General features: G+C 44.3%; 1 protein-coding gene across 4 annotated transcripts in view; it reads right to left on the minus strand.

Annotated features, from left to right (window-relative positions):
- Positions 1–23,546, minus strand: part of TTC39B (tetratricopeptide repeat domain 39B) — a 214,380-nt gene that overhangs the window by 41,775 nt on the left and 149,059 nt on the right. For all 4 annotated transcript variants that reach the window (XM_063914072.1, XM_063914071.1, XM_063914073.1 and 1 more), the window contains 4 exons: positions 21,147–21,214; positions 16,619–16,683; positions 16,377–16,485; positions 9,010–9,075 (listed from right to left, as the gene is read on the minus strand). In XM_063914072.1, the coding sequence (XP_063770142.1) occupies positions 9,010–9,075; positions 16,377–16,485; positions 16,619–16,683; positions 21,147–21,214 (308 nt within the window). The remainder of the gene's footprint in view (positions 1–9,009; positions 9,076–16,376; positions 16,486–16,618; positions 16,684–21,146; positions 21,215–23,546) is intronic.

A 23,546-nucleotide genomic window follows, 5' to 3' on the forward strand; every position in this document is an offset into this window, starting at 1 on the left:
CCTCTTATGCATGCGAAGATGTGATCTGGACCATTTGTCCAACAGATCGAGCTGGAAGGGTCTTGCATGAAACCTTCCGTACTGAAGCGCCTCGTAAAAGGCCACCATTTTCCCCAGAAGGCGAATGCATAGATGCACCGATATCCAGGTTGGCTTCAGGACATCCCGAACCATCGACTGGATTACCAATGCCTTTTCCAACGCAAGAAAAACTTTCTGCGACTGTGTGTCCAGTATCATTCCCAGAAATGGGAGCCTCCGAGTTGGCTCCGACCCGCTAGCCTGGGAGGGTACACTGCACTGAGTACACTGGAGTGAACCCCCTGGAGAAGAGGAACACTGTGCCTTACAAGAAACACACTCTTTGTCGGACATACTGTGACAGTGACAGCACACAAACACAGGAACAGTTTAAATACACAATTCACCCACAAAGAGCCCTTCAAGAAAGACACAGAGGTAGCCTGGAGTCAGCACACAGCGCCCTTACTGCTAATGCCAAGCTTAGCCGGTTCGCAAACTAAGTACCCAGATTGGGGACTTAGTACACTAGTAAGCGCTCCCCCCCTTTGACCCCCGGGTACCGCTGAGGTAATCTGGTGTCTCTCCAGAGGAGTTGCGTGTCCCTTTCAGTCAGCGTCTCTGTCCACTGCAGAGGGAAAATGGCGCTGGTAAGCTGCTGGATCCACTCACAGTGAAGCCACGCCCCTTCAATGGCGCGCGGTCTTCTCGCTTTTTTATACTGGCTTAGGTAATTTTTAGTGCTTAAAATGGAGTCAGTCGCCTTTTAAGTCTGTAATTCCAGTCTGGGTACTGTGTACACTGGTAGTGTACTTAGACTGTTCGCTCCCTCAGAAGCGGTGCGTCCGCACTGTGTACTAAGTCTGGAGATACTGCCGCTGCCATATAAGCCATGCGTCTCTGTACCCTCATGCCGCATAATGGCCGGCAATCCCGCTAACCGGGATGCCGGCTTAGTACTCACCACTCTATCTTCTGGCTCTGTTAGGGGTGGCGGTGTGCTGCGGGAATGTACGCTTGCCGTGGTGGGGCATGCAAATAGTTCCCTCAGGATGCTAGTGTCCTGTCAGCTGGGAACGGGACCATTAACCCTTCAAGAGGTTGGGCCGTTCACCCCCTTAAGTCCCATGAAACAGGCAGGCTGGTGCCATCCAGTCCTGCCTGAAAATAACAAATAGATAAAATAAATGCAGAACGCTCTTCAAGGAGCGTCCATGCGACGTGACTGGCTCCTCCTCCTCCCGGAATCTGGTAGGAGGGGCATAGAGGGAGGAGTCAGCCCACACAATCAAATTCTTAAAGTGTCCATGGCTCCTAGTAGACCTGTCTATACCCCATTGTACTAACTGGGTCCCCAGTATCCTCTAGGACGTCAGAGAAATGACAGTTAGGAGCTGACTGGGTGGTGCATTATCACCATCCACTTTATCACTTCAACAGGCTTAATAAATCTGCCCCTGAGTCTCTGAATCTGTACATGAAGTGCTACAATGTAGCAGCTGCATTTGCACAAGTTCTGATCTGCTCAGTATACAGTAAGTCACATACAATATACAGGTGTGACCTCTTGTAGCGTATAGTAGCGCTAACCTTAACAGAAGACACCACACAGCTGGTGCAGGTATCAATGCTCTTGCTACCCATATATACAGAGGGGAGGCCAATGAAGGTCAGTGTGGGTAGCAGGAAGCCCTGCTCCTGTTACCTGTATATGTGACTGCTGCAGCCAGCCCATTGCCCATATAAATGAATGGGCTGTGGGAGGCTGCACTAGGACACACTGCAAAACCCAGCCAAGATGGAAAGGGACACCTCTGTACAAGTGTCATATCACATGAATCAGCACTGTCTGCTCATGCGCCCTAGTCGCACTGTGTTTTGACTAAGATGCATTTTTGGCAAAAAAGAGATGCCCAACATTAGCAGAGTAGCACGGGACCTGGCAGCTTACTCTTGTGGAGGCTCACTCGTATTAAGGCTGAATGTATGAGGACAGATCTGTATTTCTTTATTCACTTATCCAGAAGAGTCATGCATTGCAGCTCCACACAAGTATATGGATAATCAGTTTTACAGGACATGATTATTATGTTCATTCATAAAGACAAACAGTAGCACATTCTCTAATCTTCTCAGAGATGTATCAAACCTTGGTGAGGCAAGACAAAATCCAATCAGCTTCTAACTACGATAATACAGACCGTGTTTGAAAAATGACAGAAGCTGACAGAAATGTTCAAACCTCTTTCCAATGTTTGATAAATCTACCCCATAGCCTTAATTAAAATAACTATGAAATGGCATATTGTTTATACAGTATTACTGTGAAAGCTAGCTAATGCATTTTGCCTGCAAATCAGAATCTTTACAGACTTTAGTTTGACTACATTTAGTGATCATATATAATTGGAAAACCAACATAAATCTTTAAAAAATTACCTTTAAATGAAATGGAGCAATGGGTTAAACAATGTCACAGGCTGAACACATATTATGCCATGTCAGACGCGACCACACCAGGATGGGCATTCCCCGACATGGTAGCATCTGATGCGACTTGTCAGAAAGCTCACTGCGCGGCTGCAGGAAGAGAATCTTCCTGCAGTTGCCGCTCTTAGTGGGACCTTTGACCCCTCTGCTTCCTGGTCGTCCCTACTAAGTGCCTTCCTTTGTAAGCAAGGCAGCATCCCCCTTATGTAAAAAAGCAGCCCACTGCCTTTCTTCTGAACCCCTGGAGGCTACAGAAAAAAGTGGAAGTCTAGATGTTCTGGCCATCAGTGTTTTTTCCGATATTCTAGAATGTTTTATTTATTTTTTGTAGAAAAATTGTTTATCTAAAATCATAGTGGATATAAATTTTAAATAACAGTTAACCTAATTCATTGATTTAAAAAAAAATAATAAGAATTTACTTACCGATAATTCTATTTCTCATAGTCCGTAGTGGATGCTGGGGACTCCGTAAGGACCATGGGGAATAGCGGCTCCGCAGGAGACTGGGCACATCTAAAGAAAGCTTTAGGACTAACTGGTGTGCACTGGCTCCTCCCCCTATGACCCTCCTCCAAGCCTCAGTTAGGATACTGTGCCCGGACGAGCGTACACAATAAGGAAGGATTTTGAATCCCGGGTAAGACTCATACCAGCCACACCAATCACACCGTATAACCTGTGATCTGAACCCAGTTAACAGCATGATAACAGAGGAGCCTCTGAAAGATGTCTCACAACAATAATAACCCGATTTTTGTAACAATAACTATGTACAAGTATTGCAGACAATCCGCACTTGGGATGGGCGCCCAGCATCCACTACGGACTATGAGAAATAGAATTATCGGTAAGTAAATTCTTATTTTCTCTAACGTCCTAAGTGGATGCTGGGGACTCCGTAAGGACCATGGGGATTATACCAAAGCTCCCAAACGGGCGGGAGAGTGCGGATGACTCTGCAGCACCAAATGAGAGAACTCCAGGTCCTCCTCAGCCAGGATATCAATTTTGTAGAATTTTACAAACGTATTTGCTCCTGACCAAGTAGCTGCTCGGCAAAGTTGTAAAGCCGAGACCCCTCGGGCAGCCGCCCAAGATGAGCCCACCTTCCTTGTGGAGAGGGCATTTACAGATTTTTGGCTGTGGCAGGCCTGCCACAGAATGTGCAAGCTGAATTGTACTACAAATCCAACGAGCAATAGTCTGCTTAGAAGCAGGAGCACCCAGCTTGTTGGGTGCACACAGGATAAACAGCGAGTCAGATTTCCTGACTCCAGCCGTCCTGGAAACATATTTTCAGGGCACTGACAACGTCTAGCAACTTGGAGGCCTCCAAGTCCCTAGTAGCCGCAGGCACCACCAATAGGTTGGTTCAGGTGAGACGCTGAAACCACCTTGGGGAGAAACTGAGGACGAGTCCTCAATTCCGCCCTGTCCGAATGGAAAATCAGATAAGGGCTTTTTCAGGATAAAGCCGCCAATTCTGACACGCGCCTGGCCCAGGCCAGGGCCAACAGCATGACCACTTTCCATGTGAGATATTTTAACTCCACAGATTTAAGTGGTTCAAACCAATGTGACTTTTGGAACCCAAAACTACATTGAGATCCCAAAGTGCCACTGGAGGCACAAAAGGAGGCTGTATATGCAGTACCCCTTTTACAAACGTCTGAACTTCAGGGACTGAAGCTAGTTCTTTTTGGAAGAAAATTGACAGGGCCGAAATTTGAACCTTAATGGACCCCAATTTCAGGCCCATAGACACTCCTGTTTGCAGGAAATGTAGGAATCGACCCAGTTGAATTTCCTCCGTCGGGCCTTACTGGCCTCGCACCACGCAACATATTTTCGCCAATTGCGGTGATAATGTTTTTGCGGTTACATCCTTCCTGGCTTTGATCAGGATAGGGATGACTTCATCCGGAATGCCTTTTTTCCTTCAGGATCCGGCGTTCAACCGCCATGCCGTCAAACGCAGCCGCGGTAAGTCTTGGAACAGACAGGGTCCTTGCTGGAGCAGGTCCCTTCTTAGAGGTAGAGGCCACGGATCCTCCGTGAGCATCTCTTGAAGTTCCGGTTACCAAGTCCTTCTTGGCCAATCCGGAGCCCCGAATATAGTGCTTTCTCCTCTCCATCTTATCAATCTCAGTACCTTGGGTATGAGAGGCAGAGGAGGGAACACATACACTGACTGGTACACCCACGGTGTTACCAGAGCGTCTACAACTATTGCCTGAGGGTCCCTGGACCTGGCGCAATACCTGTCGAGTTTTTAATCATGTGGAAGACTTCTGGGTGAAGTCCCCACTCTCCCGGGTGGAGGTCGTGCTGAGGAAGTCTGCTTCCCAGTTGTCCACTCCCGGAATGAATACTGTTGACAGTGCTATCACATGATTTTCCGCCCAGCGAAGAATCCCTGCAGCTTCTGCCATTGCCCTCCTGCTTCTTGTGCCACCCTGTCTGTTTACGTGGGTGACTGCCATGATGTTGTCCGACTGGATCAACACCGGCTGACCTTGAAGCAGAGGTCTTGCTAAGCTTAGAGCATTGTAAATGGCCCTTAGCTTCAGGATATTTATGTGAAGTGATGTATCCAGGCTTGACCCTAAGCCCTGGATATTCCTTCCCTGTGTGACTGCTCCCCAGCCTCGCAGGCTGGCATCCATGGTCACCAGGACCCAGTCCTGAATGCCGAATCTGCGGCCCTCTAGAAGATGAGCACTCTGCAACCACCACAGGATGGATACCCTTGTCCTTGGTGACAGGGTTATCCGCTGATGCATCTGAAAATGCGACCCGGACCATTTGTCCAGTAGGTTCCACTGGAAAGTTCTTGCGTGGAATCTAACGAATGGGATTGCTTCGTAGGAAGCCACCATTTTTACCCAGAACCCTTGTGCATTGATGCACTGAGACTTGGTTCGGTTTTAGGAGGCTCCTGACTGGCTCGGATAACTCCCTGGCTTTCTCTTCCGGGAGAAACACCTTTTTTCTGGACTGTGTCCAGGAACATCCCTAGGAAACAGAAGACAAGTCGTCGGAACCAGCTGCGATTTTGGAATATTGAGAATCCAATCGTGCTGCCGCAACACTACCTGAGATAGTGCTACACCGACTTCCAACTGTTCCCTGGATCTTACCCTTATCAGGGAATCGTCCAAGTAAGGGATAACTAAAATTCCCTTCCTTCGAAGGGATATCATTTCGGCCATTACCTTGGTAAAGAGTAGACCCGGGGTGTCGTGGACCATCCCTACGGCAGCGTCTGAACTGATAGTGACAGTTCTGTACCATAACCTGAGGTACCCTTGGTGAGAAGGGTAAATTTTGACATGAAGGTAAGCATCCTTGATGTCCCGAGACATCATGTAGTCCCCTTCTTCCAGGTTCGCAATCACTGCTCTGAGTGACTCAATCTTGAATTTGAACCTCTGTATGTAAGTGTTCAAAGATTTTAGATTTTAGATTTAGAATCGGTCTCACCGAGCCGTCTGGCTTCGGTACCACAATAGTGTGGAATAATACCCCGTTCCCTGTTGCAGGAGGGGTACCTTGATTATCACCTGCTGGGAATACAGCTTGTGAATGGCTTCCAAAACTGCCTCCCTGTCAGAGGGAGACGTCGGTAAAGCCTACTTTTGGAAACGGCGAGGGGGAGACGTCTCGAATTTCAATATGTACCCTTGAGATATTACCTGAAGGATCCAGGGGTCTACTTGCGAGTGAGCCCACTGCGCACTGAAATTCATTGAGAACGGGCCCCCACCGTGCCTGAGCTTGTAAGGCCCTAGCGTCATACTGAGGGCTTTGCAGAGGCGGGAAAGGATTTCTGTTCCTGGGAACTGGGTAATCTCTTCAGCCTTTTTCCTCTCCCTCTGTCACGAGCAGAAAAGAGGAACCTTTTGTCCGCTTGCCAACAAAGGACTGCGCCTGATAATACGGCGTCTTATTTTGAGAGGCGACCTGGGGTACAAACGTGGATTTCCCAGTTGTTGCCGTGGCCACCAGGTCTAAAAGACCGACCCCAAATGTCCCCTTTCAAAGGCAATACTTCCAAATGCCGTTTGGAATCCGCATCACCTGACCATTTTACTGGTAGAATTGGACAACGCTCTTATACTTGATGCCAGTCGGCAAATATTCCGCTGTGCATCATGCATATATAGAAATGCATCTTTTAAATGCTCTATAGGCAATAATATACTATCCTTATCTAGGATATCAATATTTCCAGTCAGGGAATCCGACCATGCCAACCCAGCACTGCACCTCCAGGCTGAGGCGATTGCTGGTCGCAGTATAACACCAGTATGTGTGTGAATACATTTTTGGATACCCTCCTGCTTTCTATCAGCAGGATCCTTAAGGGCGGCCATCTCATGAGAGGGTAGAGCCCTTGTTCTTACAAGCGTGTGAGCGCCTTATCCCCCCTAGGGGGTGTTTCCCAACGCACCCTAACCTCTGGCGAGAAAGGGTATACAGCCAATACTTTTTAAGAAATTATCAATTGTTATCGGGGGGAAACCCACGCATCATCACACACCTCATTTTATTTCTCAGATTCAGGAAAACTACAGGTAGTTTTTCCCTCACCGAACATAATACCCCTTTTTGGTGGTACTCGTATTATCAGAAATGTATAAAACATTTTCCATTGTCTCAATCATGTAACGTGTGGCCCTACTGGAAATCACGGTTGTCTCTTCACCGTCGACACAGGAGTCAGTATCCGTGTCGGCGTCTGTATCTGCCATCTGAGGTAACGGGCGCTTTAGAGCCCCTGACGGCCTATGAGACGTCTGGACAGGCACAAGCTGAGTAGCCGGCTGTCTCATGTCAACCACTGTTTTTTTTATACAGAGCTGACACTGTCACGTAATTTTCAACAGTACATCCACTCAGGTGTCGACCCCCTAGGTGGTGACATCACTGTTACAGACACTCTGCTCCGTCTCCACATCATTTTTCTCCTCATACATGTCGACACAAACGTACCGACACACAGCACACACACAGGGAATGCTCTGATAGAGGACAGGACCCCACTAGCCCTTTGGGGAGACAGAGGGAGAGTATGCCAGCACACACCAGAGCGCTATATATATATACAGGGATAACCTTATATAAGTGTTTTTCCCCTTATAGCTGCTGTATGTTTTAATACTGCGCCTAATTAGTGCCCCCCTCTCTTTTTTTAACCCTTCCTGTAGTGTAGTGACTGCAGGGAAGAGCCAGGGAGCTTCCCTCCAACTGAGCTGTGAGGGAAAATGGCGCCAGTGTGCTGAGGAGATAAGGCCGCAGAAAAGGGGGCGGAGCCTATCACCCGTTTTTCTGTATATTCTGGCAGGGGTTAAATGCATCCATATAGCCCAGGAGCTATATGTGATGTATTTTTTGCCATGTAAGGTATTTTTATCATGTTTTATTGCGTCTCAGGGCGCCCCCCCCCAGCGCCCTGCACCCTCAGTGACCGGAGTATGAAGTGTGCTGAGAGCAATGGCGCACAGCTGCAGTGCTGTGCGCTACCTTATTGAAGACAGGAACGTCTTCTGCCGCCGATTTTTCCGGACCTCTTCGCTCTTCTGGCTCTGTAAGGGGGCCGGCGGCGCGGCTCCGGGACCCATCCAGGCTGGGCCTGTGATCGTCCCTCTGGAGCTAATGTCCAGTAGCCAAGAAGCCCAATCCACTCTGCACGCAGGTGAGTTCGCTTCTTCTCCCCTTAGTCCCTCGATGCAGTGAGCCTGTTGCCAGCAGGTCTCACTGAAAATAACAAACCTAAACTAAAACTTTCACTAAGAAGCTCAGGAGAGCCCCTAGTGTGCACCCTTCTCGTCGGGCACAGAAATCTAACTGAGGCTTGGAGGAGGGTCATAGGGGGAGGAGCCAGTGCACACCAGTTAGTCCTAAAGCTTTCTTTAGATGTGCCCAGTCTCCTGCGGAGCCGCTATTCCCCATGGTCCTTACGGAGTCCCCAGCATCCACTTAGGACGTTAGAGAAAAAGGGAATCTGAGAGTTTTTTTGGATAAAATATTAGCCAGTTAAGTGGTTAGTAAGCTTTATGATAACTGTGCTAACAATAAGTTAACCATATAGGGGATATTCAATTAGCTGTGGTAATTTACCACTGCAAAATTACTCAATCAGGGAAATTCAATGTCTCCGTTGCCAGCAGCCATTGTTTTGCTTTTTGTTTTTTTTATTTTGCTTGCCCGAGGCAGGCAAAAAAATCCTCAATAACTAGCACTAATCAGCTCAGTTTTTTTGTAGAAACACATACTGTAGGTCTGGGAACTTATCTCGGATGCTATGAGTCTTTGCCTGGAAACTGAAGATATGTTTTGGGAGAAAGAAATGGGGATTAACTGAATTGCATGAAGCTAAACATCAGGCAAAAATAGCTATAAAACACCCATTGTTTTCTCCCAAAAAATTATCGGGGGCAATTAAATATCACACACAGTTGCATATGGTTCTGCAAGGCAGTAAATGGTTACCCTGTTTCCAGAGAATCCAATGAATTCCAACAGCCTGAGAATTCGTGAAGGTAAGAGAGATAGCATCTGCAGAAACAAGCAGCAGTTATTGGTTATATTGATGGAAAAACACATAACATTGCGCAAAATGCGAATCCCAGAGCATAAAGGGCATAATACGTTTTGCAATCTGATGTCTGTACTAAAATTTTACTTCCCTGACCATATACAGAATACTAGCTGAATACCAGTGATTCACTACGGAATTTCAAGTATAATCAAAAAGAGACGAAAAGCGCTGGTATTTAAGCAAATTTAATACTGCTTTTACATTTTATTTTATAAAACACAAAACTACACATATAACAGTTGCAATATATATGAAAACGGATTGATGCTGTCAAAAGGCTGGTGTTGAGGAGAATAATCCGCCTCCTTCTCTGCCCCGTCCTTCCTCTGATGCTGCCGTGCTCAGTGCTGTAAATGCTGGGACGACAGGCCAGGCTCCGGCAGCTGTATGTTAAATATGTAAGGTTTGCAGGGTTAGGCAACCTCTATTCCAAAGGGCCCTAGGACTCCTTGCTGAACTTCTTACTTTTCTTAAGGCTCCTCCTTTGAGGTAAAAAGGTAAAGATTTTTGCACAACACTTAAGGTCACTGAGAGATCTGTTGGTACCCTTTACACAGTAGATAAGCAGTTACTGACTATCAAGCTTTCCTTTAATGCATTTAAGAGTCAAAATATCTCCTCCTCCTTTCCTCCTATTGCTCCCTGAGAGGTTTGGCAATGTTTAGCTCAAGTGACAGGTTAACCTCTCATAACTGAGACACTATCCGCTTCTGACTGGGACTAGGTTGGATAAGTTCTTATATCTGAAATCAAATAGGGGAGCCACACTCAGTGATGTTTGACAGTGTTTAGGGGTGGCAGCTTATGTGGTTTCCCTATTTGAACTGCAAGGAAGTCCAGGAACAAAGCATTGGGTCTCTCCCCCCCCCCCCCCCCCTTAACTCTCCTCTGTGAGGGGGAATTCCCAATAATAATCTCACGCTTTGTGGGTGGAATTTTGATAATGCCCTTCTTAGTGGGTGCCTACGTCACAAAAGCAAGCTAATGTCCAAATTTCAAGTTCCTAGTCCTTATGGTTCAGGAGATTTTGTGATGAGTCTGTGATATTTGCTCTTTATATATATAAAATTTACATTGTCAGTTTAACACAGCATCGGATCACTATTGCTATCATCGACTGCACGGTTTGCAGCATCGGCCAGAATGGCCACCTCCTGCCCGATTGCGTGGCAGGTAAATCTGCGTCGGAAGATGCAGACCCTGGTCCTGCCACTCACAGAAAATGGAGTTGACATGCCCCCATTTTTGGGAATGCTACCCAGCACCCCCCTTCCCCACAAATGTTCAAAGCCTGACAATTAAACTGCAGCTTAGGGGGCACTGCGTGCGATCTTGCGGGACTCGTTCTGCACAAGCGCAGAACAGGTCATGTGCAGTCCCACAATCATCAGAGATTTTTATAAACCATTGGATTTATGTACATCTCTGAATAAGGCCCTATGCTGGGGGAGCAAATAGTGAATGAGACTACATGGTTAGAAAACTGGTGGAAATTTCAAAGTGGTGAAGAAGGTGTAAATACAGAAGCAGTGGTCAAGTAGACAGGTCGAGAGGTATTATGGGCTTTGTCTGGGCGAATGGGGAAGTGGTGAAGGGAAGCCATAAGGACTGGAGTGCTTGAAATAAAGGGTCAGTATAAACATTAAGTGTACAGTAACAAATTCTAGGCACCGACCAAACAAAATAGGTAAACCAGAATGCATAATGCTGTAACATTAACATTACAGTCTAGGGTTTTAACAATATCCATGCTTAAGTACAGATGATTTAACTAGTGCCTCAGTCAATTTGACTTAATCCTCTGAGCACAACTATGCATATCCTTAAAACATGCAATCCTTGATAAATGGACCCCAGAATGCCTTCATGAAGTATAAACAGCAGATTAATGAGCCACCCATGTTTTGGTTCTGTTTGCAAAATTAGTCATATTTATGGCAGCTGTCCTCTGCAGCCATCTACTGGAAAACTTTGTAATTGCAGGTCCTCAGCATGCTTTTTAAGCATTCTCTCTACTTGGCCACAAATATTAATATTTGTGAAAGTCATCCTCCCAATTTCTACAATGTGCCCAACTTCTCACGGACTTTTCAATGGCCTGCCAACTCATTTCTTGTAATTTGATGAGGAGTCACCCCTAATCAGGGCCGGCTCCAGGCATACTAGCACCCTGAGCGAGAAAATGTAAAAGCGCCCCCCAACCCCTATGCGCGCGCCGAAGGCGCGCGCGCTTCGGGAAAAGTGGGCGTGGCCTCCTGGGAAAGTGGGTGTGGCCTCGTAACTTCATATTATTAAACTATAAATAAATATATTTTTTCACACCCCCTCTATGCACACAATTAGCAGCCTTATGCAGAACAGCCACAGTAGTGTTCCTTACACACAATGTCTCCAGTGTAGTGCCAGCTACACATGACATGCCCCGCAGCAGTGCCAGCAACACATGACATGCCCCGCAGCAGTGCCAGCTACACATGACATGCCCCGCAGCAGTGCCAGCTACACACGATAGACCCCCAGCAGTGCCAACTACACATGATAGTGTTCACGTTTTAGGGCAGGGTGCTGATCACAAGGAGGGCACATTTTTAAGTAAGGAGGGCAAAATGATGTACATACTGTAATGCTTGGTGCTCCTCCACCCACATGCTGAAGCAGGGACAGTGCGCGCCGAAGGCGCGCAGCAAAAATTTAGGGGCGTTGCTTCGTGGGGAAGGTGCATGACCACAGAATAGTGGCAATTCGCATTACACCACATAGTAGTGCAGCTAATACACTTTGCACCAGGTAGAACCTCCTATACACTTTGCGCCAGGCAGAGCACGTTAGACACTTTGCGCCAGGCAGAGCACGATAGACACTTTGCGCCAGGCAGCGCACGATAGACACTTTGCGCCAGGCAGCGCACGATAGACACATTGCCTAGCCACAGACGCCTAGTAGATACACTACATGATATGCCCCCCAGCAGTGCCAGCTACACGTGACATGCCCCCCAGCAGTGCCAGCTACACGTGACATACCCCCAGCAGTGCCAGCTACACGTGACATGCCCCCCAGCAGTGCCAGATACATAAATGGCCACACAGTGCAGATATGCCCCCAGTGCCAGATACATAAATGCCCCCACAATGCCAGATACATAAATGACCACACAATGCCAGATACATAAGTGCCCCCACAGTGCCAGATGCATCAATGACCCCACAGTGCCAGATACATAAGTGCCAGATCCATAAATGCCCCCAGTGCCACAAAACATAAATGCCCCCACAGTGCCAGATAAATAAATGCCCGCCGTGCCACAAAACATAAAAGCCCCCACAGTGCAGATATGCCCCCACAGTGCCAGATACATAAATGCCCCCAGTGCCAGAAACATAAATGCCCCCACAGTGCCAGAAACATAAATGCCCCCACAGTGCAGATATGCCCCCACAGTGCCAGAAACATAATGCCCCCACTGTGCCAGAAACATAATGCCCCCACAGTGCAGATATGCCCCCACAGTACCAGAAAAATAATGCCCCCACAGTGCAGATATGCCCCCACAGTGCCAGAAAAATAATGCCCCCACAGTGCAGATATGCCCCCACAGTGCCAGAAAAATAATGCCCCCACAGTGCAGATATGCCCCCACAGTGCCAGAAAAATAATGCCCCCACAGTGCAGATATGCCCCCACAGTGCCAGAAAATAATGCCCCCACAGTGCCAGAAAAATAATGCCCCCACAGTGCAGATATGCCCCCACAGTGCCAGAAAAATAATGCCCCCACAGTGCAGATATGCCCCCACAGTGCAGATATGCCCCCACAGTGCCAGAAAAATAATGCCCCCACAGTGCAGATATGCCCCCACAGTGCAGATATGCCCCCACAGTGCCAGAAAAATAATGCCCCCACAGTGCAGATATGCCCCCACAGTGCCAGAAAAATAATGCCCCCACAGTGCAGATATGCCCCCACAGTGCCAGAAAAATAATGCCCCCACAGTGCAGATATGCCCCCACAGTGCCAGAAAAATAATGCCCCCACAGTGCCGGAAAAATAATGCCCCCACAGTGCCAGAAAAATAATGCCCCCACAGTGCCAGAAACATAAACGGCCCCACACAGTGCCAGACAGATTTTAACTTACCTGTCACTGACACTGCGGTGCTGCTGGGAGCCGGGAATACTGCTGTGGGCGCGGGCGGGCCGCGGACGGAGGATCGAAACTGTCTGCACGCTATGCACGCTGCGCGGCGCCGGCGTCCAACGTCAGACGCCGGCCAGCGCGCTGCATAGCGCACACAAGCGGCCGGGAGTGGGACACACAGAGGCTGGCTCCAGGCAGGAATATGGCGGCCGCAGCGTGCGGCGCCCTGTAAGAGTGGCGCCCCGCGCGGCCGCTCTAGTCGAACATGCCTGGAGCCGGCCCTGCCCCTAATGCTCATCCTGGACTTGGGGCGATAGCCTTTTTTGGAGTGGCTTCATATCACCAAAGCCTACCAAAACTTTCTTACCTGTACTAGATGCACCCACCCATGTAATTATTGCAGTGAATCCAGAGCACAAGCTCTTTCCTATAAATATTATTTTCCAAGGAAAAAGAAGCACTCTGAAAACTGCCATCCTTTAAAAAAAAACAAAAAAAACAAGTAACTAATCCCTTGTGCAATGCTCTTAATCTTCACACTGAAGATAACTATGTAAGTGCAAAATATTAAGACCACCTTTCATGCACAGCTGCATCAAGTAGTCCAAGAATTCAGTTCAGAGTGGACTGAAAATCTTCAATAGAATGGATGTAATTAAACACATAATTGATAACATTAGAGGTCCTTGGCAGGTGTGGATCATGAATTCCTTAAAGGTGCTTCCCTTTATACTCCAGATATTCACTGATGGATGTAGTCAAAAGGTTGACTATGTCGACATTCATAACATCGACGTAACCATGTCGACAATAACATGATGAACAAGTGGTAAGTTGACATTAGATTTAGGCTATGGGTATGTGTGTTTTAGGTTACAGGGGGACGTTAGGGTTAGGCTGTGACGAGGGTGGGGTAGGTACTAGAGGAAAGGTTAGGGATAGTAGAGAAATGCTCACCTGAATGCCGGAGGATCAGTAACTGACCCAGAAGTCACAGTGACATGACCGGCGGGGAAGCTGCTGGAGTCACTGCAGCCATCAAGAGCAGGTAAGTCCCCACTGGACCACCAGGGACGATATGTCGACATTCTAACATGATATTCTCATGTGCACATGAAGAATGTCATCATATCATACCCAAACCCTTACGGAATGTAAACCTCGCTTTGCCAAAAGTCCTTTGGACTTATAATCACTAGAGAAATTAGTGACCCTTGCTCAATCACTTTCCCACTTGCACAGAAATGTCCTGCTCCTACACAGTCGGAAAAAAGTGTAATAGGTTTCTCTTTCAACTTTAACAATGTTCTTTATAGTGGATATTCCTGCCTATATTATGTAAGGTCACTTTGATACTTGTTGTGGTTGCTTTGTAAGTGGATTTAACAATCCTACTCTAAGGAAACCCCAAAGCTCCTGACATCATTTTGGGGGCAACTCAATGTGGCCCTTTCCATAAAATCAGCTAAATACCTGAAGTGGCTAAACAAAACGTTCCTTGAAATAGGTAATAAAGCCTTTTTGTTAGCAAGACGACCGTCCGATATCATAACGACAATTGTCACATATTTGTACCAGACATAACTCTGATCGATTTAATGTGGCATGTATTGTAAGATGGATGCAACTGAAAACACAAACATTGAAATGGAAGTGAGTAGAATGGGGTAAGCTACGTTTAACTCTACATGAGAGCCACTGAGAACACACACTACATGCCTTGCTCAAAGCTCCCTACAGATGTAAAAAGTTCAGCCTGATGCAGCATGCGTGGAGAATTCATACTGCATGGGTAAAGGCAGCAGAACTGCCCAGTGAAAAAAACATTAGATATATATATATATATATATATATAAGAAATGGGGGGGAGGGGGAATAGCGACCAGCGGTGTCTTTAAAAACTCACAATAAAGGTATAAAATATAAAAACAATTTATTCACATAAAATAAAGTTTTCACATAAAGATTTTCACATAAAAATATCTTAATAACAGGTCTCTTTAAAAAATGGGATAAAAACAATTAACACAATTCTAAGTATGTTACCAGTTAAAAATAGATAAAAGGATTATAACTTAACTGGGTATAGGTCACTGCCAGGTTGCCCAACGCGTTTCGTCACACAGACTTCATCAAGGGGTGTTGATGAAGTCTGTGTGACGAAACAAGTTGGGCAACCTGGCAGTGACCTATACCCAGTTAAGTTATAATCCTTTTATCTATTTTTAACTGGTAACATACTTAGAATTGTGTTAATTGTTTTTATCCCATTTTTTAAAGAGACCTGTTATTAAGATATTTTTATGTGAAAATCTTTATGTGAAAACTTTATTTTATGTGAATAAATTGTTTTTATATTTTATACCTTTATTGTGAGTTTTTAAAGACACCGCTGGTCGCTATTTCCCCCTCCCCCCCATTTCTTATAAATCCTTGTACATCGCAGGGAATTACCATCCCTGTCTGGGGGTCAGCTGACACCCTTTTGAATTTTTAGGGAGTGTCTATTTTAAACTTCACTTTTTTATATATATATTTCCTATTTCTTAATAATTGTCAAACACAAGTGGCGCAATAACTCCTCCATTTCCATATATATATATATATATATATATATATATATACATATACATATATATATACATACATACACACACATACACAGGAAGTCCGCAGCACACGGTCAATAACCAGAGCAAATACAGCAGATATACATCTGCTGTATTTGCTCTGGTTATTGACCGTGTGCTGCGGACTTCCTGTGTATGTATATTGGATTTTCGGCTGAAAACTCCTATATCATCTATTTCACCGTGTGTGCTCTCCCTTCTGCTGTGTATATATATATATATATATATATATCTAGTACAACTGCTGACATCAGCCTTCTGCATTTACATTTTTTTTATTTGGACATGAGGTTTCTGGATCATCAAGACACATTTCTGATGAGCACCAGCCTAATACGTGGTATGTTGTAGTTCCTTGTTTGTACTGTTTACCAACATGCTATACTGAATACTGTAGCAATGGTAGCAGATCACCATGTTTATAGAGAACAGAAAATAATCCAACAATGAATCAAGGTTTGCAGTGTAAATACTACAGACTAAAAACCTACCAGATTAAAGGCTCCAATACCTAGTTTAACACCCCCTTCAAACTGTTTGTGAGTGTCACTTGATTCCTTATCTTCTTTCGTCATCGCTGCAAGAACTTGGTGACATTCCCTATCAGCAACCATTAAAAAAAGAGAAAGAAATAAATGTTAATATACGAAACAAGAAACATGTTTTGTGTAAGTGTAGTTATAACCGGAGAAAGGAACGGGATAGAGATGTACTTTTTGTAAAATTAACATACTTGTAGATTTGGTAACTTGTCCTTATTTTGAGCCCACCTTTGATAAAGTTGATAAGATTTTCATCCTGGAAAAAAAAAAAAATCCCCAATCCATTTCAACAAAAAAAACCATGAAGGCATCTTAACATAGTAACATAGTAACTAAGGTTGAAAAAGGACAATTGTCCATCAAGTTCAACCTATTTGTGGTCTCCTATGCAGTCTTATTATAGGACTAGTTATTTTTATGTTAGGACTAGTTTAATTAACTATAATGCGTGCCTACGCACCATAACCCTGAATATCTTTATCCAATAGGACTTTATCTAACCCATTCTTAAAGGTGTTGACTGAGTCCGCTGTTACTACTCTCTCAGGCAGGGAATTCCAAACACGTATTGTCCTTACTGTGAAAAAAACTTTTTGCCTCAATGTGCGGAAACTCCTCTCCTCTAACCTAAGCGAGTGATCATGTGTCCTCTGTGCTGATCTTACAGAAAACAGGTCCCTCCCGAGCTCTGTGTATTGTCCCCTTATACAGGTATATTTGTTGATGTTGATCATGTCCCCTCTTAGTCTCCTCTTTTCCAATGTAAACATGCCTAGCCTTGAAAGCCTTTCCTCGTATTCCAGTGTCTCCATGCCCTTGATTAGTTTGGTCGCCCGCCTCTGAACCTTTTCTAGCTCCAGGATATCCTTTTTGTAATATGGTGCCTAAAGTTGCACACAGTATTCAAGATGTGGCCTCACTAGTGATTTATATAATGGGAGTATAATACTCTCGTCTCTTGCATCAATTCCCCATTTTATGCATGCTAATATCTTATTAGCCTTCTTTGCTGCACTCCTACTTTGGGAACTGCTGCTTAATTTGTTATCTATGTGAACCCCTAAGTCTTTTTCCAATACAGAATCCCCCAGTATTACCCCATTTAGTATGTAGGTGTAATTTCTGGTCTTGCCCCCACAGTGCATTACCTTACACTTGTCTGTGTTGAATCTCATTCTCCATTTTGCTGCCCATGCTTCCAGTTTAATTAAGTCGTTCTGAAGAGACTCAGCATCCCCCTCCCTCTATTATTACATGTAAAACCCCCTAGCAAAAGGGGAAATACAGTATGCAATAGACTCGGAGTGTAAGGAACTGGTGTGTCAGTTTACTACTAACAACTTCTACTTAAACTTTAGAAACCTGGAAAACTATTTAGGAGTACAATACATTTACGGATTAGCCAATCTATGGTGCAACAAATTGTGCAACTCTGTGCAGGAGTCACAAAACTCACTGCATGTATTATTTGTTGAGTATGTCTTCATTCAACACTGTTGTCTTTCTTTCAACACCCATGAGTTGGATTGTAATGTTGGTTAAAAGGGTAGAAACAACAGTGTACTTTTGCTTGGATACAGCATATTAGAATGATACGCTGAACGCTTCTCGCTGGCCCAGTATTCTTCAAGGCATTTACTTGACTCTCACTGTTCTTTAATAATACACATGCAGCTTGAGCATGCATATGTCCTCTCATGTACAGTAAATAAGTCACTGTGAACTATGACTGACTGTTCTATTACATAGCTGTGAGGATGCTTGCTTGCTACCTGATACTATTTCCTTCAGTCAAACAAAGAACAGTCTCTGGACTGAACTATGAACACACAGTGACCTTATTCAGCAGACACTATAAAAGCCTGGCTATCACGTGTATACAAGAATCTATTTCTAAGCTCTGCATAGTGTTAGTATATAGCAGATGAATAGCTCATTTGAAATTTAAAAACAAGCAGCCATAAAGCAATAAAACATGGACTCTCAATTGGTCATAAAATTATCTTTTAAAATGAAATACTGTGTAAACAAATGGCTGTATAAATGTACAGTGTATCAACTGTATAATTCAAATGTTACATTTTGCTGAATCTTTTTTTCATACCTCCCAACATGGCCCTTTCCGGGAGGGACAAAATGCTCTGTTCCTGCACTTCCTTCTTAATTTAGGATTGCTGTCACCTGTATTGAACAGGTTAATTGATAACAAAGGTGTTTCACTACAGGTGAGGGCAATAAAATTAAAAAGAAGTCCAAAAACAGAGCATTTTTTCCTTCCTAGAAAGGGTCATGTTGGGAGGTATGGTTAATTCAAATGTATTAACTTCTCATATATTCAGAATAATTTTTAGCCGTAACTATATGCTATACATATATACCTGGGGATATATTTCAGATGCATAACAATATTATTTGTCCAGTATTGTCTGCTTAACAAAACATCAAATAGGTCAATTCAAGCACAGCTAACATTTGTTCACTTCCCACACAAGTGTCAAGGCAGGCTTCTACAAGAGGCATTAATTAATGATGAGGGGATGATATTACATAGCTGCCGTTCCAATACTCTATTATGGCTATCAGAATGCTTTATATATTGGTCACTAAGATTCTTTCTGTACTGTATGGAAGTCACTGGAATGCTTTATGTACCATATGGCAATCACTGGAATGCTCTTTACATTGTATAGCAGTCACTACTGTGGTTTGATAACTTAATCAGGCCCTGATGGAGATAGCGCAGCCATATAGGGTAATTCAGTGTTAACTAGCTGTTCTACCCATTCTTCGCATGGGAGTTTGATTTTCACAGTTGTACATATACATGAGTTCATAATTTGGGAAATCTCTAGAGATGCAAAATTTGAGATGTGTTAATGTATGTAAATATTAATCCATGGTTCTTGCCATTACCCGAGGAGCACCCGTTGCAAATATGGTAAAAAGTGACAGGACCATTTTTGTAGTTTATTACATTCTACACACTGGAGGTGCAAACCAAATTTGGATCGGATTCTCTGTCTGTTTGGGCGTTATCATTCACGCAACGCAAGACATGCATCAGTAATGACGTCATTATGTCAACACCCTTTTCATCCCCTTAGGGGGAGGGTTATTTAAATTCTAATTACGTTGTTTTCCTATGTCCCACCTGCAGAATGCCTAGGTCAAATTACATATCGGGAAGTAAGAGAAATAGTGATAAGTCAGAGAGCGAGTGTGAGGGATAGATAGATTAGATAGATTAGATAGATAGATAGATAGATAGATAGATAGATAGATAGATAGATAGATAGATAGATAGATAGAGAGGTGGTGGTGGTGTTAAGATTGTTTCTCATCTCACAACAACCAATATCACAGATTATTCTCTTGTACACCAGAGAGATGTGCAAGAAAACCTGCAATGCTGGGGTAACATAAATATCAGTGAGAAAGGGCATTAACGCCTGAAACACGTTGGAGATCATTGTCTGTGTGACAGATACCAGAGCCCTGCAGCGCTGACGTCTGCGGCAAAGCGACAGCGAAGTACAGAGCACATCTGCCAGACATAGGAGAACCAGCCGGAGTAAGACTCACACCGCCGGGAGAGCCGGAGGAGAGCGCAAACATTGCCAGGAGATGAGGCAAGTAGTGTTAGAGATAGTTTAGCCCTCACCGCATCAGATTAGCCTCATACCATTGCGGCTACCAGAGCCGACAACACAGGAACTCCTATTAAAATCAAATCACAGACTCCCTCTTACATACATCAAAAAAGAGCTATAAACATGAATTTTAACCCCTTTTTATTTTACAGGTATTAGCGCAATAGTAATCTTAATTAAATATACATAACGCTCCTTTCATATATTTCATGTGCACACATCACTGATAATTAAATATGCAACCTAGAATCAATATAAAACCAATTATTTTGAATCTGGAGGCTCTTTATTAATTTTGTGACTGTTTCTCCAACAACCTACATGACCTCATTACCTTTTAATAAAATGTATGCAGTTCAAATCTTTACATCACCTTCGCCATGTACAGTAAGTAGGCAGTGTGTCTCTGAACTGTGACACTGACTTCCCTGTTACATAACAGGGAGAATCCTTGCGAACAAGGAACAGACAGCTACCTGATACTATTTCCTTCATGTCAGCTAAACAGAGGTCACACTGACCTTATTCATTAGACAGTAAAAGCCTGGCTATCACTTGTATTATAGAATCCATTTCCAAGCAGTGCACAGTGCTAATAAACTGCAGATTGACATCCCATATTAAACAAATTTTAAAAAAATCCTAAAAACATACATGATATAATAAAACCTGGATTGATTTTAACGGACCATGTATTTAATGAACTAGTGTGTCCACAGAACACTGCAAAATGAATCTATAATTGAGACATATAATTTTGCAGAATTTGTTTTATTTCAAAGAATAGTATTATTAATATTACTAATGTTATTGAATAGTGACAAGAATTACAGGGATATAATAGTATTAATATTAGTAATAAGTATTTTTCAAATTCAAAACATTTGGATTTTTCAATCATTTTCAGAACAACAGTGCTTCTGTGTAATGCTAAACATGTATAGCAAGGATTAACTTTCAGAAAAAAATATATATCTTTGTTTGGATAGATGCACAGCCACATTATTCTTATTTTGTGCTTCTGAATCATCAACTAGATCCATTCAAAGAAACCAACATTCTTCATTACCTGCACAAATGTCAAGGCAGCCTTCTGCAGGAGGCACTCTGCATAGCAGATCTCAGCGTGCATTTCCTCTGAGGAACAAACCAGAACAGGATCAGGAAAATGTGAAGGACATGGGAGATGACATCTGCTACAATACACAGCTGCTGAAACTAGATTCTGAGCAGCCAGAGGATCATTGGAAGATAGTTTGTTAGGATTACAGGTATTCATTATGATTTCTGCATATACAACAGTGTTATTCATATACCGTTACTTACCTGCTTTATTAGTACTTAGTGTGCTTTCATTTCTTATTTTATTATTAACATTAGCAAGATCCAACCTCTCCCTAACTCAACTAATAAGAGCCTAATACAAGTGGTTATAATTTGGTTTATTATCAAGTCTGCAAAAGAGAATTTCTAAGTGTAGTGACACGAGACTGTGCAATCAATATCTTCATGAAACAGTGGTTGTAAAGCCTTCATTTATCACATGCTTACACGATGGGAAAAAAAAGCACATGCTATAATACACTGATTATTTAATGAAAACAAGAAACATGAACCTACAGTAACATAAGCCAGTAACGGACCCTGCCATCACAGGCCCAGAGTGGCTATGAAGAGTTCAGGTGATACTTGTAGTAGAGGGGGGAGGACCCTCTTACGTTAGGCTCTCCATCTACTCTAAGGCCCTCTTTCCAAGTTGATCGTTCGCTAGCTACTTTTAGCAGCCGTGCAAACACACAGTCGCCGCCCACGGGGAAGTGTATTTTCGCTTTGCAGGAGTGCGAACGCCTGTGCAGCCGAGCGGCAGCAAAATCATTTTGTGCAAAACAAGACCAGCCCTGTAATTGCTTATTCTGTGCAACGATTGCTGCGACTATGGTCCCAGTATTGACATCAGATACCCGCCCAGCAAACGCATGGCCACGTCTGCGTTTTTCCAAACGCTCCCAGAAAACGGTCAGTTGACACTCAGAAACTCCAACTTCCTGTCAATCTCCTTGCGTCCACCAGTGCGACTGGAAGCGTCGCTAGAACCTGTGCAAAACCACAAAGCTCTTTGTACTTGTACGACGCGCCTGCGCATTGCGGTGCATAAGCAGATTAGCCCCGTTCTGCCATAATCACTGCGCTGCGAAAATCCGTAGCGAGCGATCAACTCGGAATGACCCCCTAAGTTCTATCACCTGCATTTAGAGAACCATAAATTTGTGGCTGGTTAGCTAGGCAAGGGCTGCTGCGTATCAGCACAGAGTTATGCGGGGTCCCTTGATAGCTGGTATGCTTCCCTCTTATTACCCTAAGCCAGGCATTACCAACCTCTGTCCCCTAGGCGCACTAACAGTGCAGGGTTAGTGATATCCAGGCTTCAGCACAGATGGTTAAGGCAAAATAACTGAGGCACTAATTAAGGGGGTGATGTATGAAAAACGTCCTAACGGACGTTATGTGCCTGGGAGCGTATCACCACATTATCGTAGTGATACGCCCACACCTGCCGCCACAATGTATGATGTGTGCCTGCCGATATGGGAGGGCGTTCTCACCTGTCCCACAATAGCGCTTCTCCCACATCGGCTAGGCTGTTATTGGCACTGCAGTTGTGCGCATGCGCCCTTCTCCCCTGCTTCCAGACTGCACCGCTGACGGCCCCCGGTGCATGCGCAATTAGGCTGTGTGGGACATCTGAATAATGTCCACGTTCAATAAAGTTTTGTTAAATAAATAAATATATATATACTAATCGAGTGCACATTTTGCCCACATCGCCAGGCTGGGGGAGGCGAACAGGAGCATCGTGGTTAAGAGGCGAAGACTGCCAACAGAGGCAAACCTACATTGCCTCTGTCCTTTGTCTGTCATTGAAAACAGTGGGGAAGCGGTAAGCAGCAGGGGCCCTCGTCGGACACTGCACACGGCGTAAACACGCCGTTCTTATATTACAGAGATCCGGAAACAGCAGGCTTACCGTGCGCTGTGGCTGTTTAAAACCACAGCGCACTTTCATACATCTCCCCAATTGTCACCTGTGCTCAAGCATGGATAGCGCTAAATTCTGGACTGTTAGTGTTCCTTGAGAACAGACGTTGGCTGGCCACAGTGATTGAATCACTGTAAAGTCATGATACATACAGCCCTGCATAGCTAGCAGAAGAGCCAATAACTAGAGAGCTTGACATCTACAAGACCCTTTGTCCAAGAAACTGAAGGCTTTCTGGGAAGCAGAAGTTCACTTTCCTCCTCTTGGTGTTTTTTCCCCCAGAAACTTATAAAAAAATAAAATAAAATAAAAAAGAACTTGGCATTGGACAATTTGTGATGGACTATGTCAAATAGATCGTAGAATATATTTTTATATAGCACTATGAATATTTATTTTGTGTACAATTATTATTTTATGTGGAAGATCATT

Source organism: Pseudophryne corroboree, chromosome 1 (assembly GCF_028390025.1).
Source record: "Pseudophryne corroboree isolate aPseCor3 chromosome 1, aPseCor3.hap2, whole genome shotgun sequence".
Lineage (NCBI taxonomy): Eukaryota > Metazoa > Chordata > Amphibia > Anura > Myobatrachidae > Pseudophryne > Pseudophryne corroboree.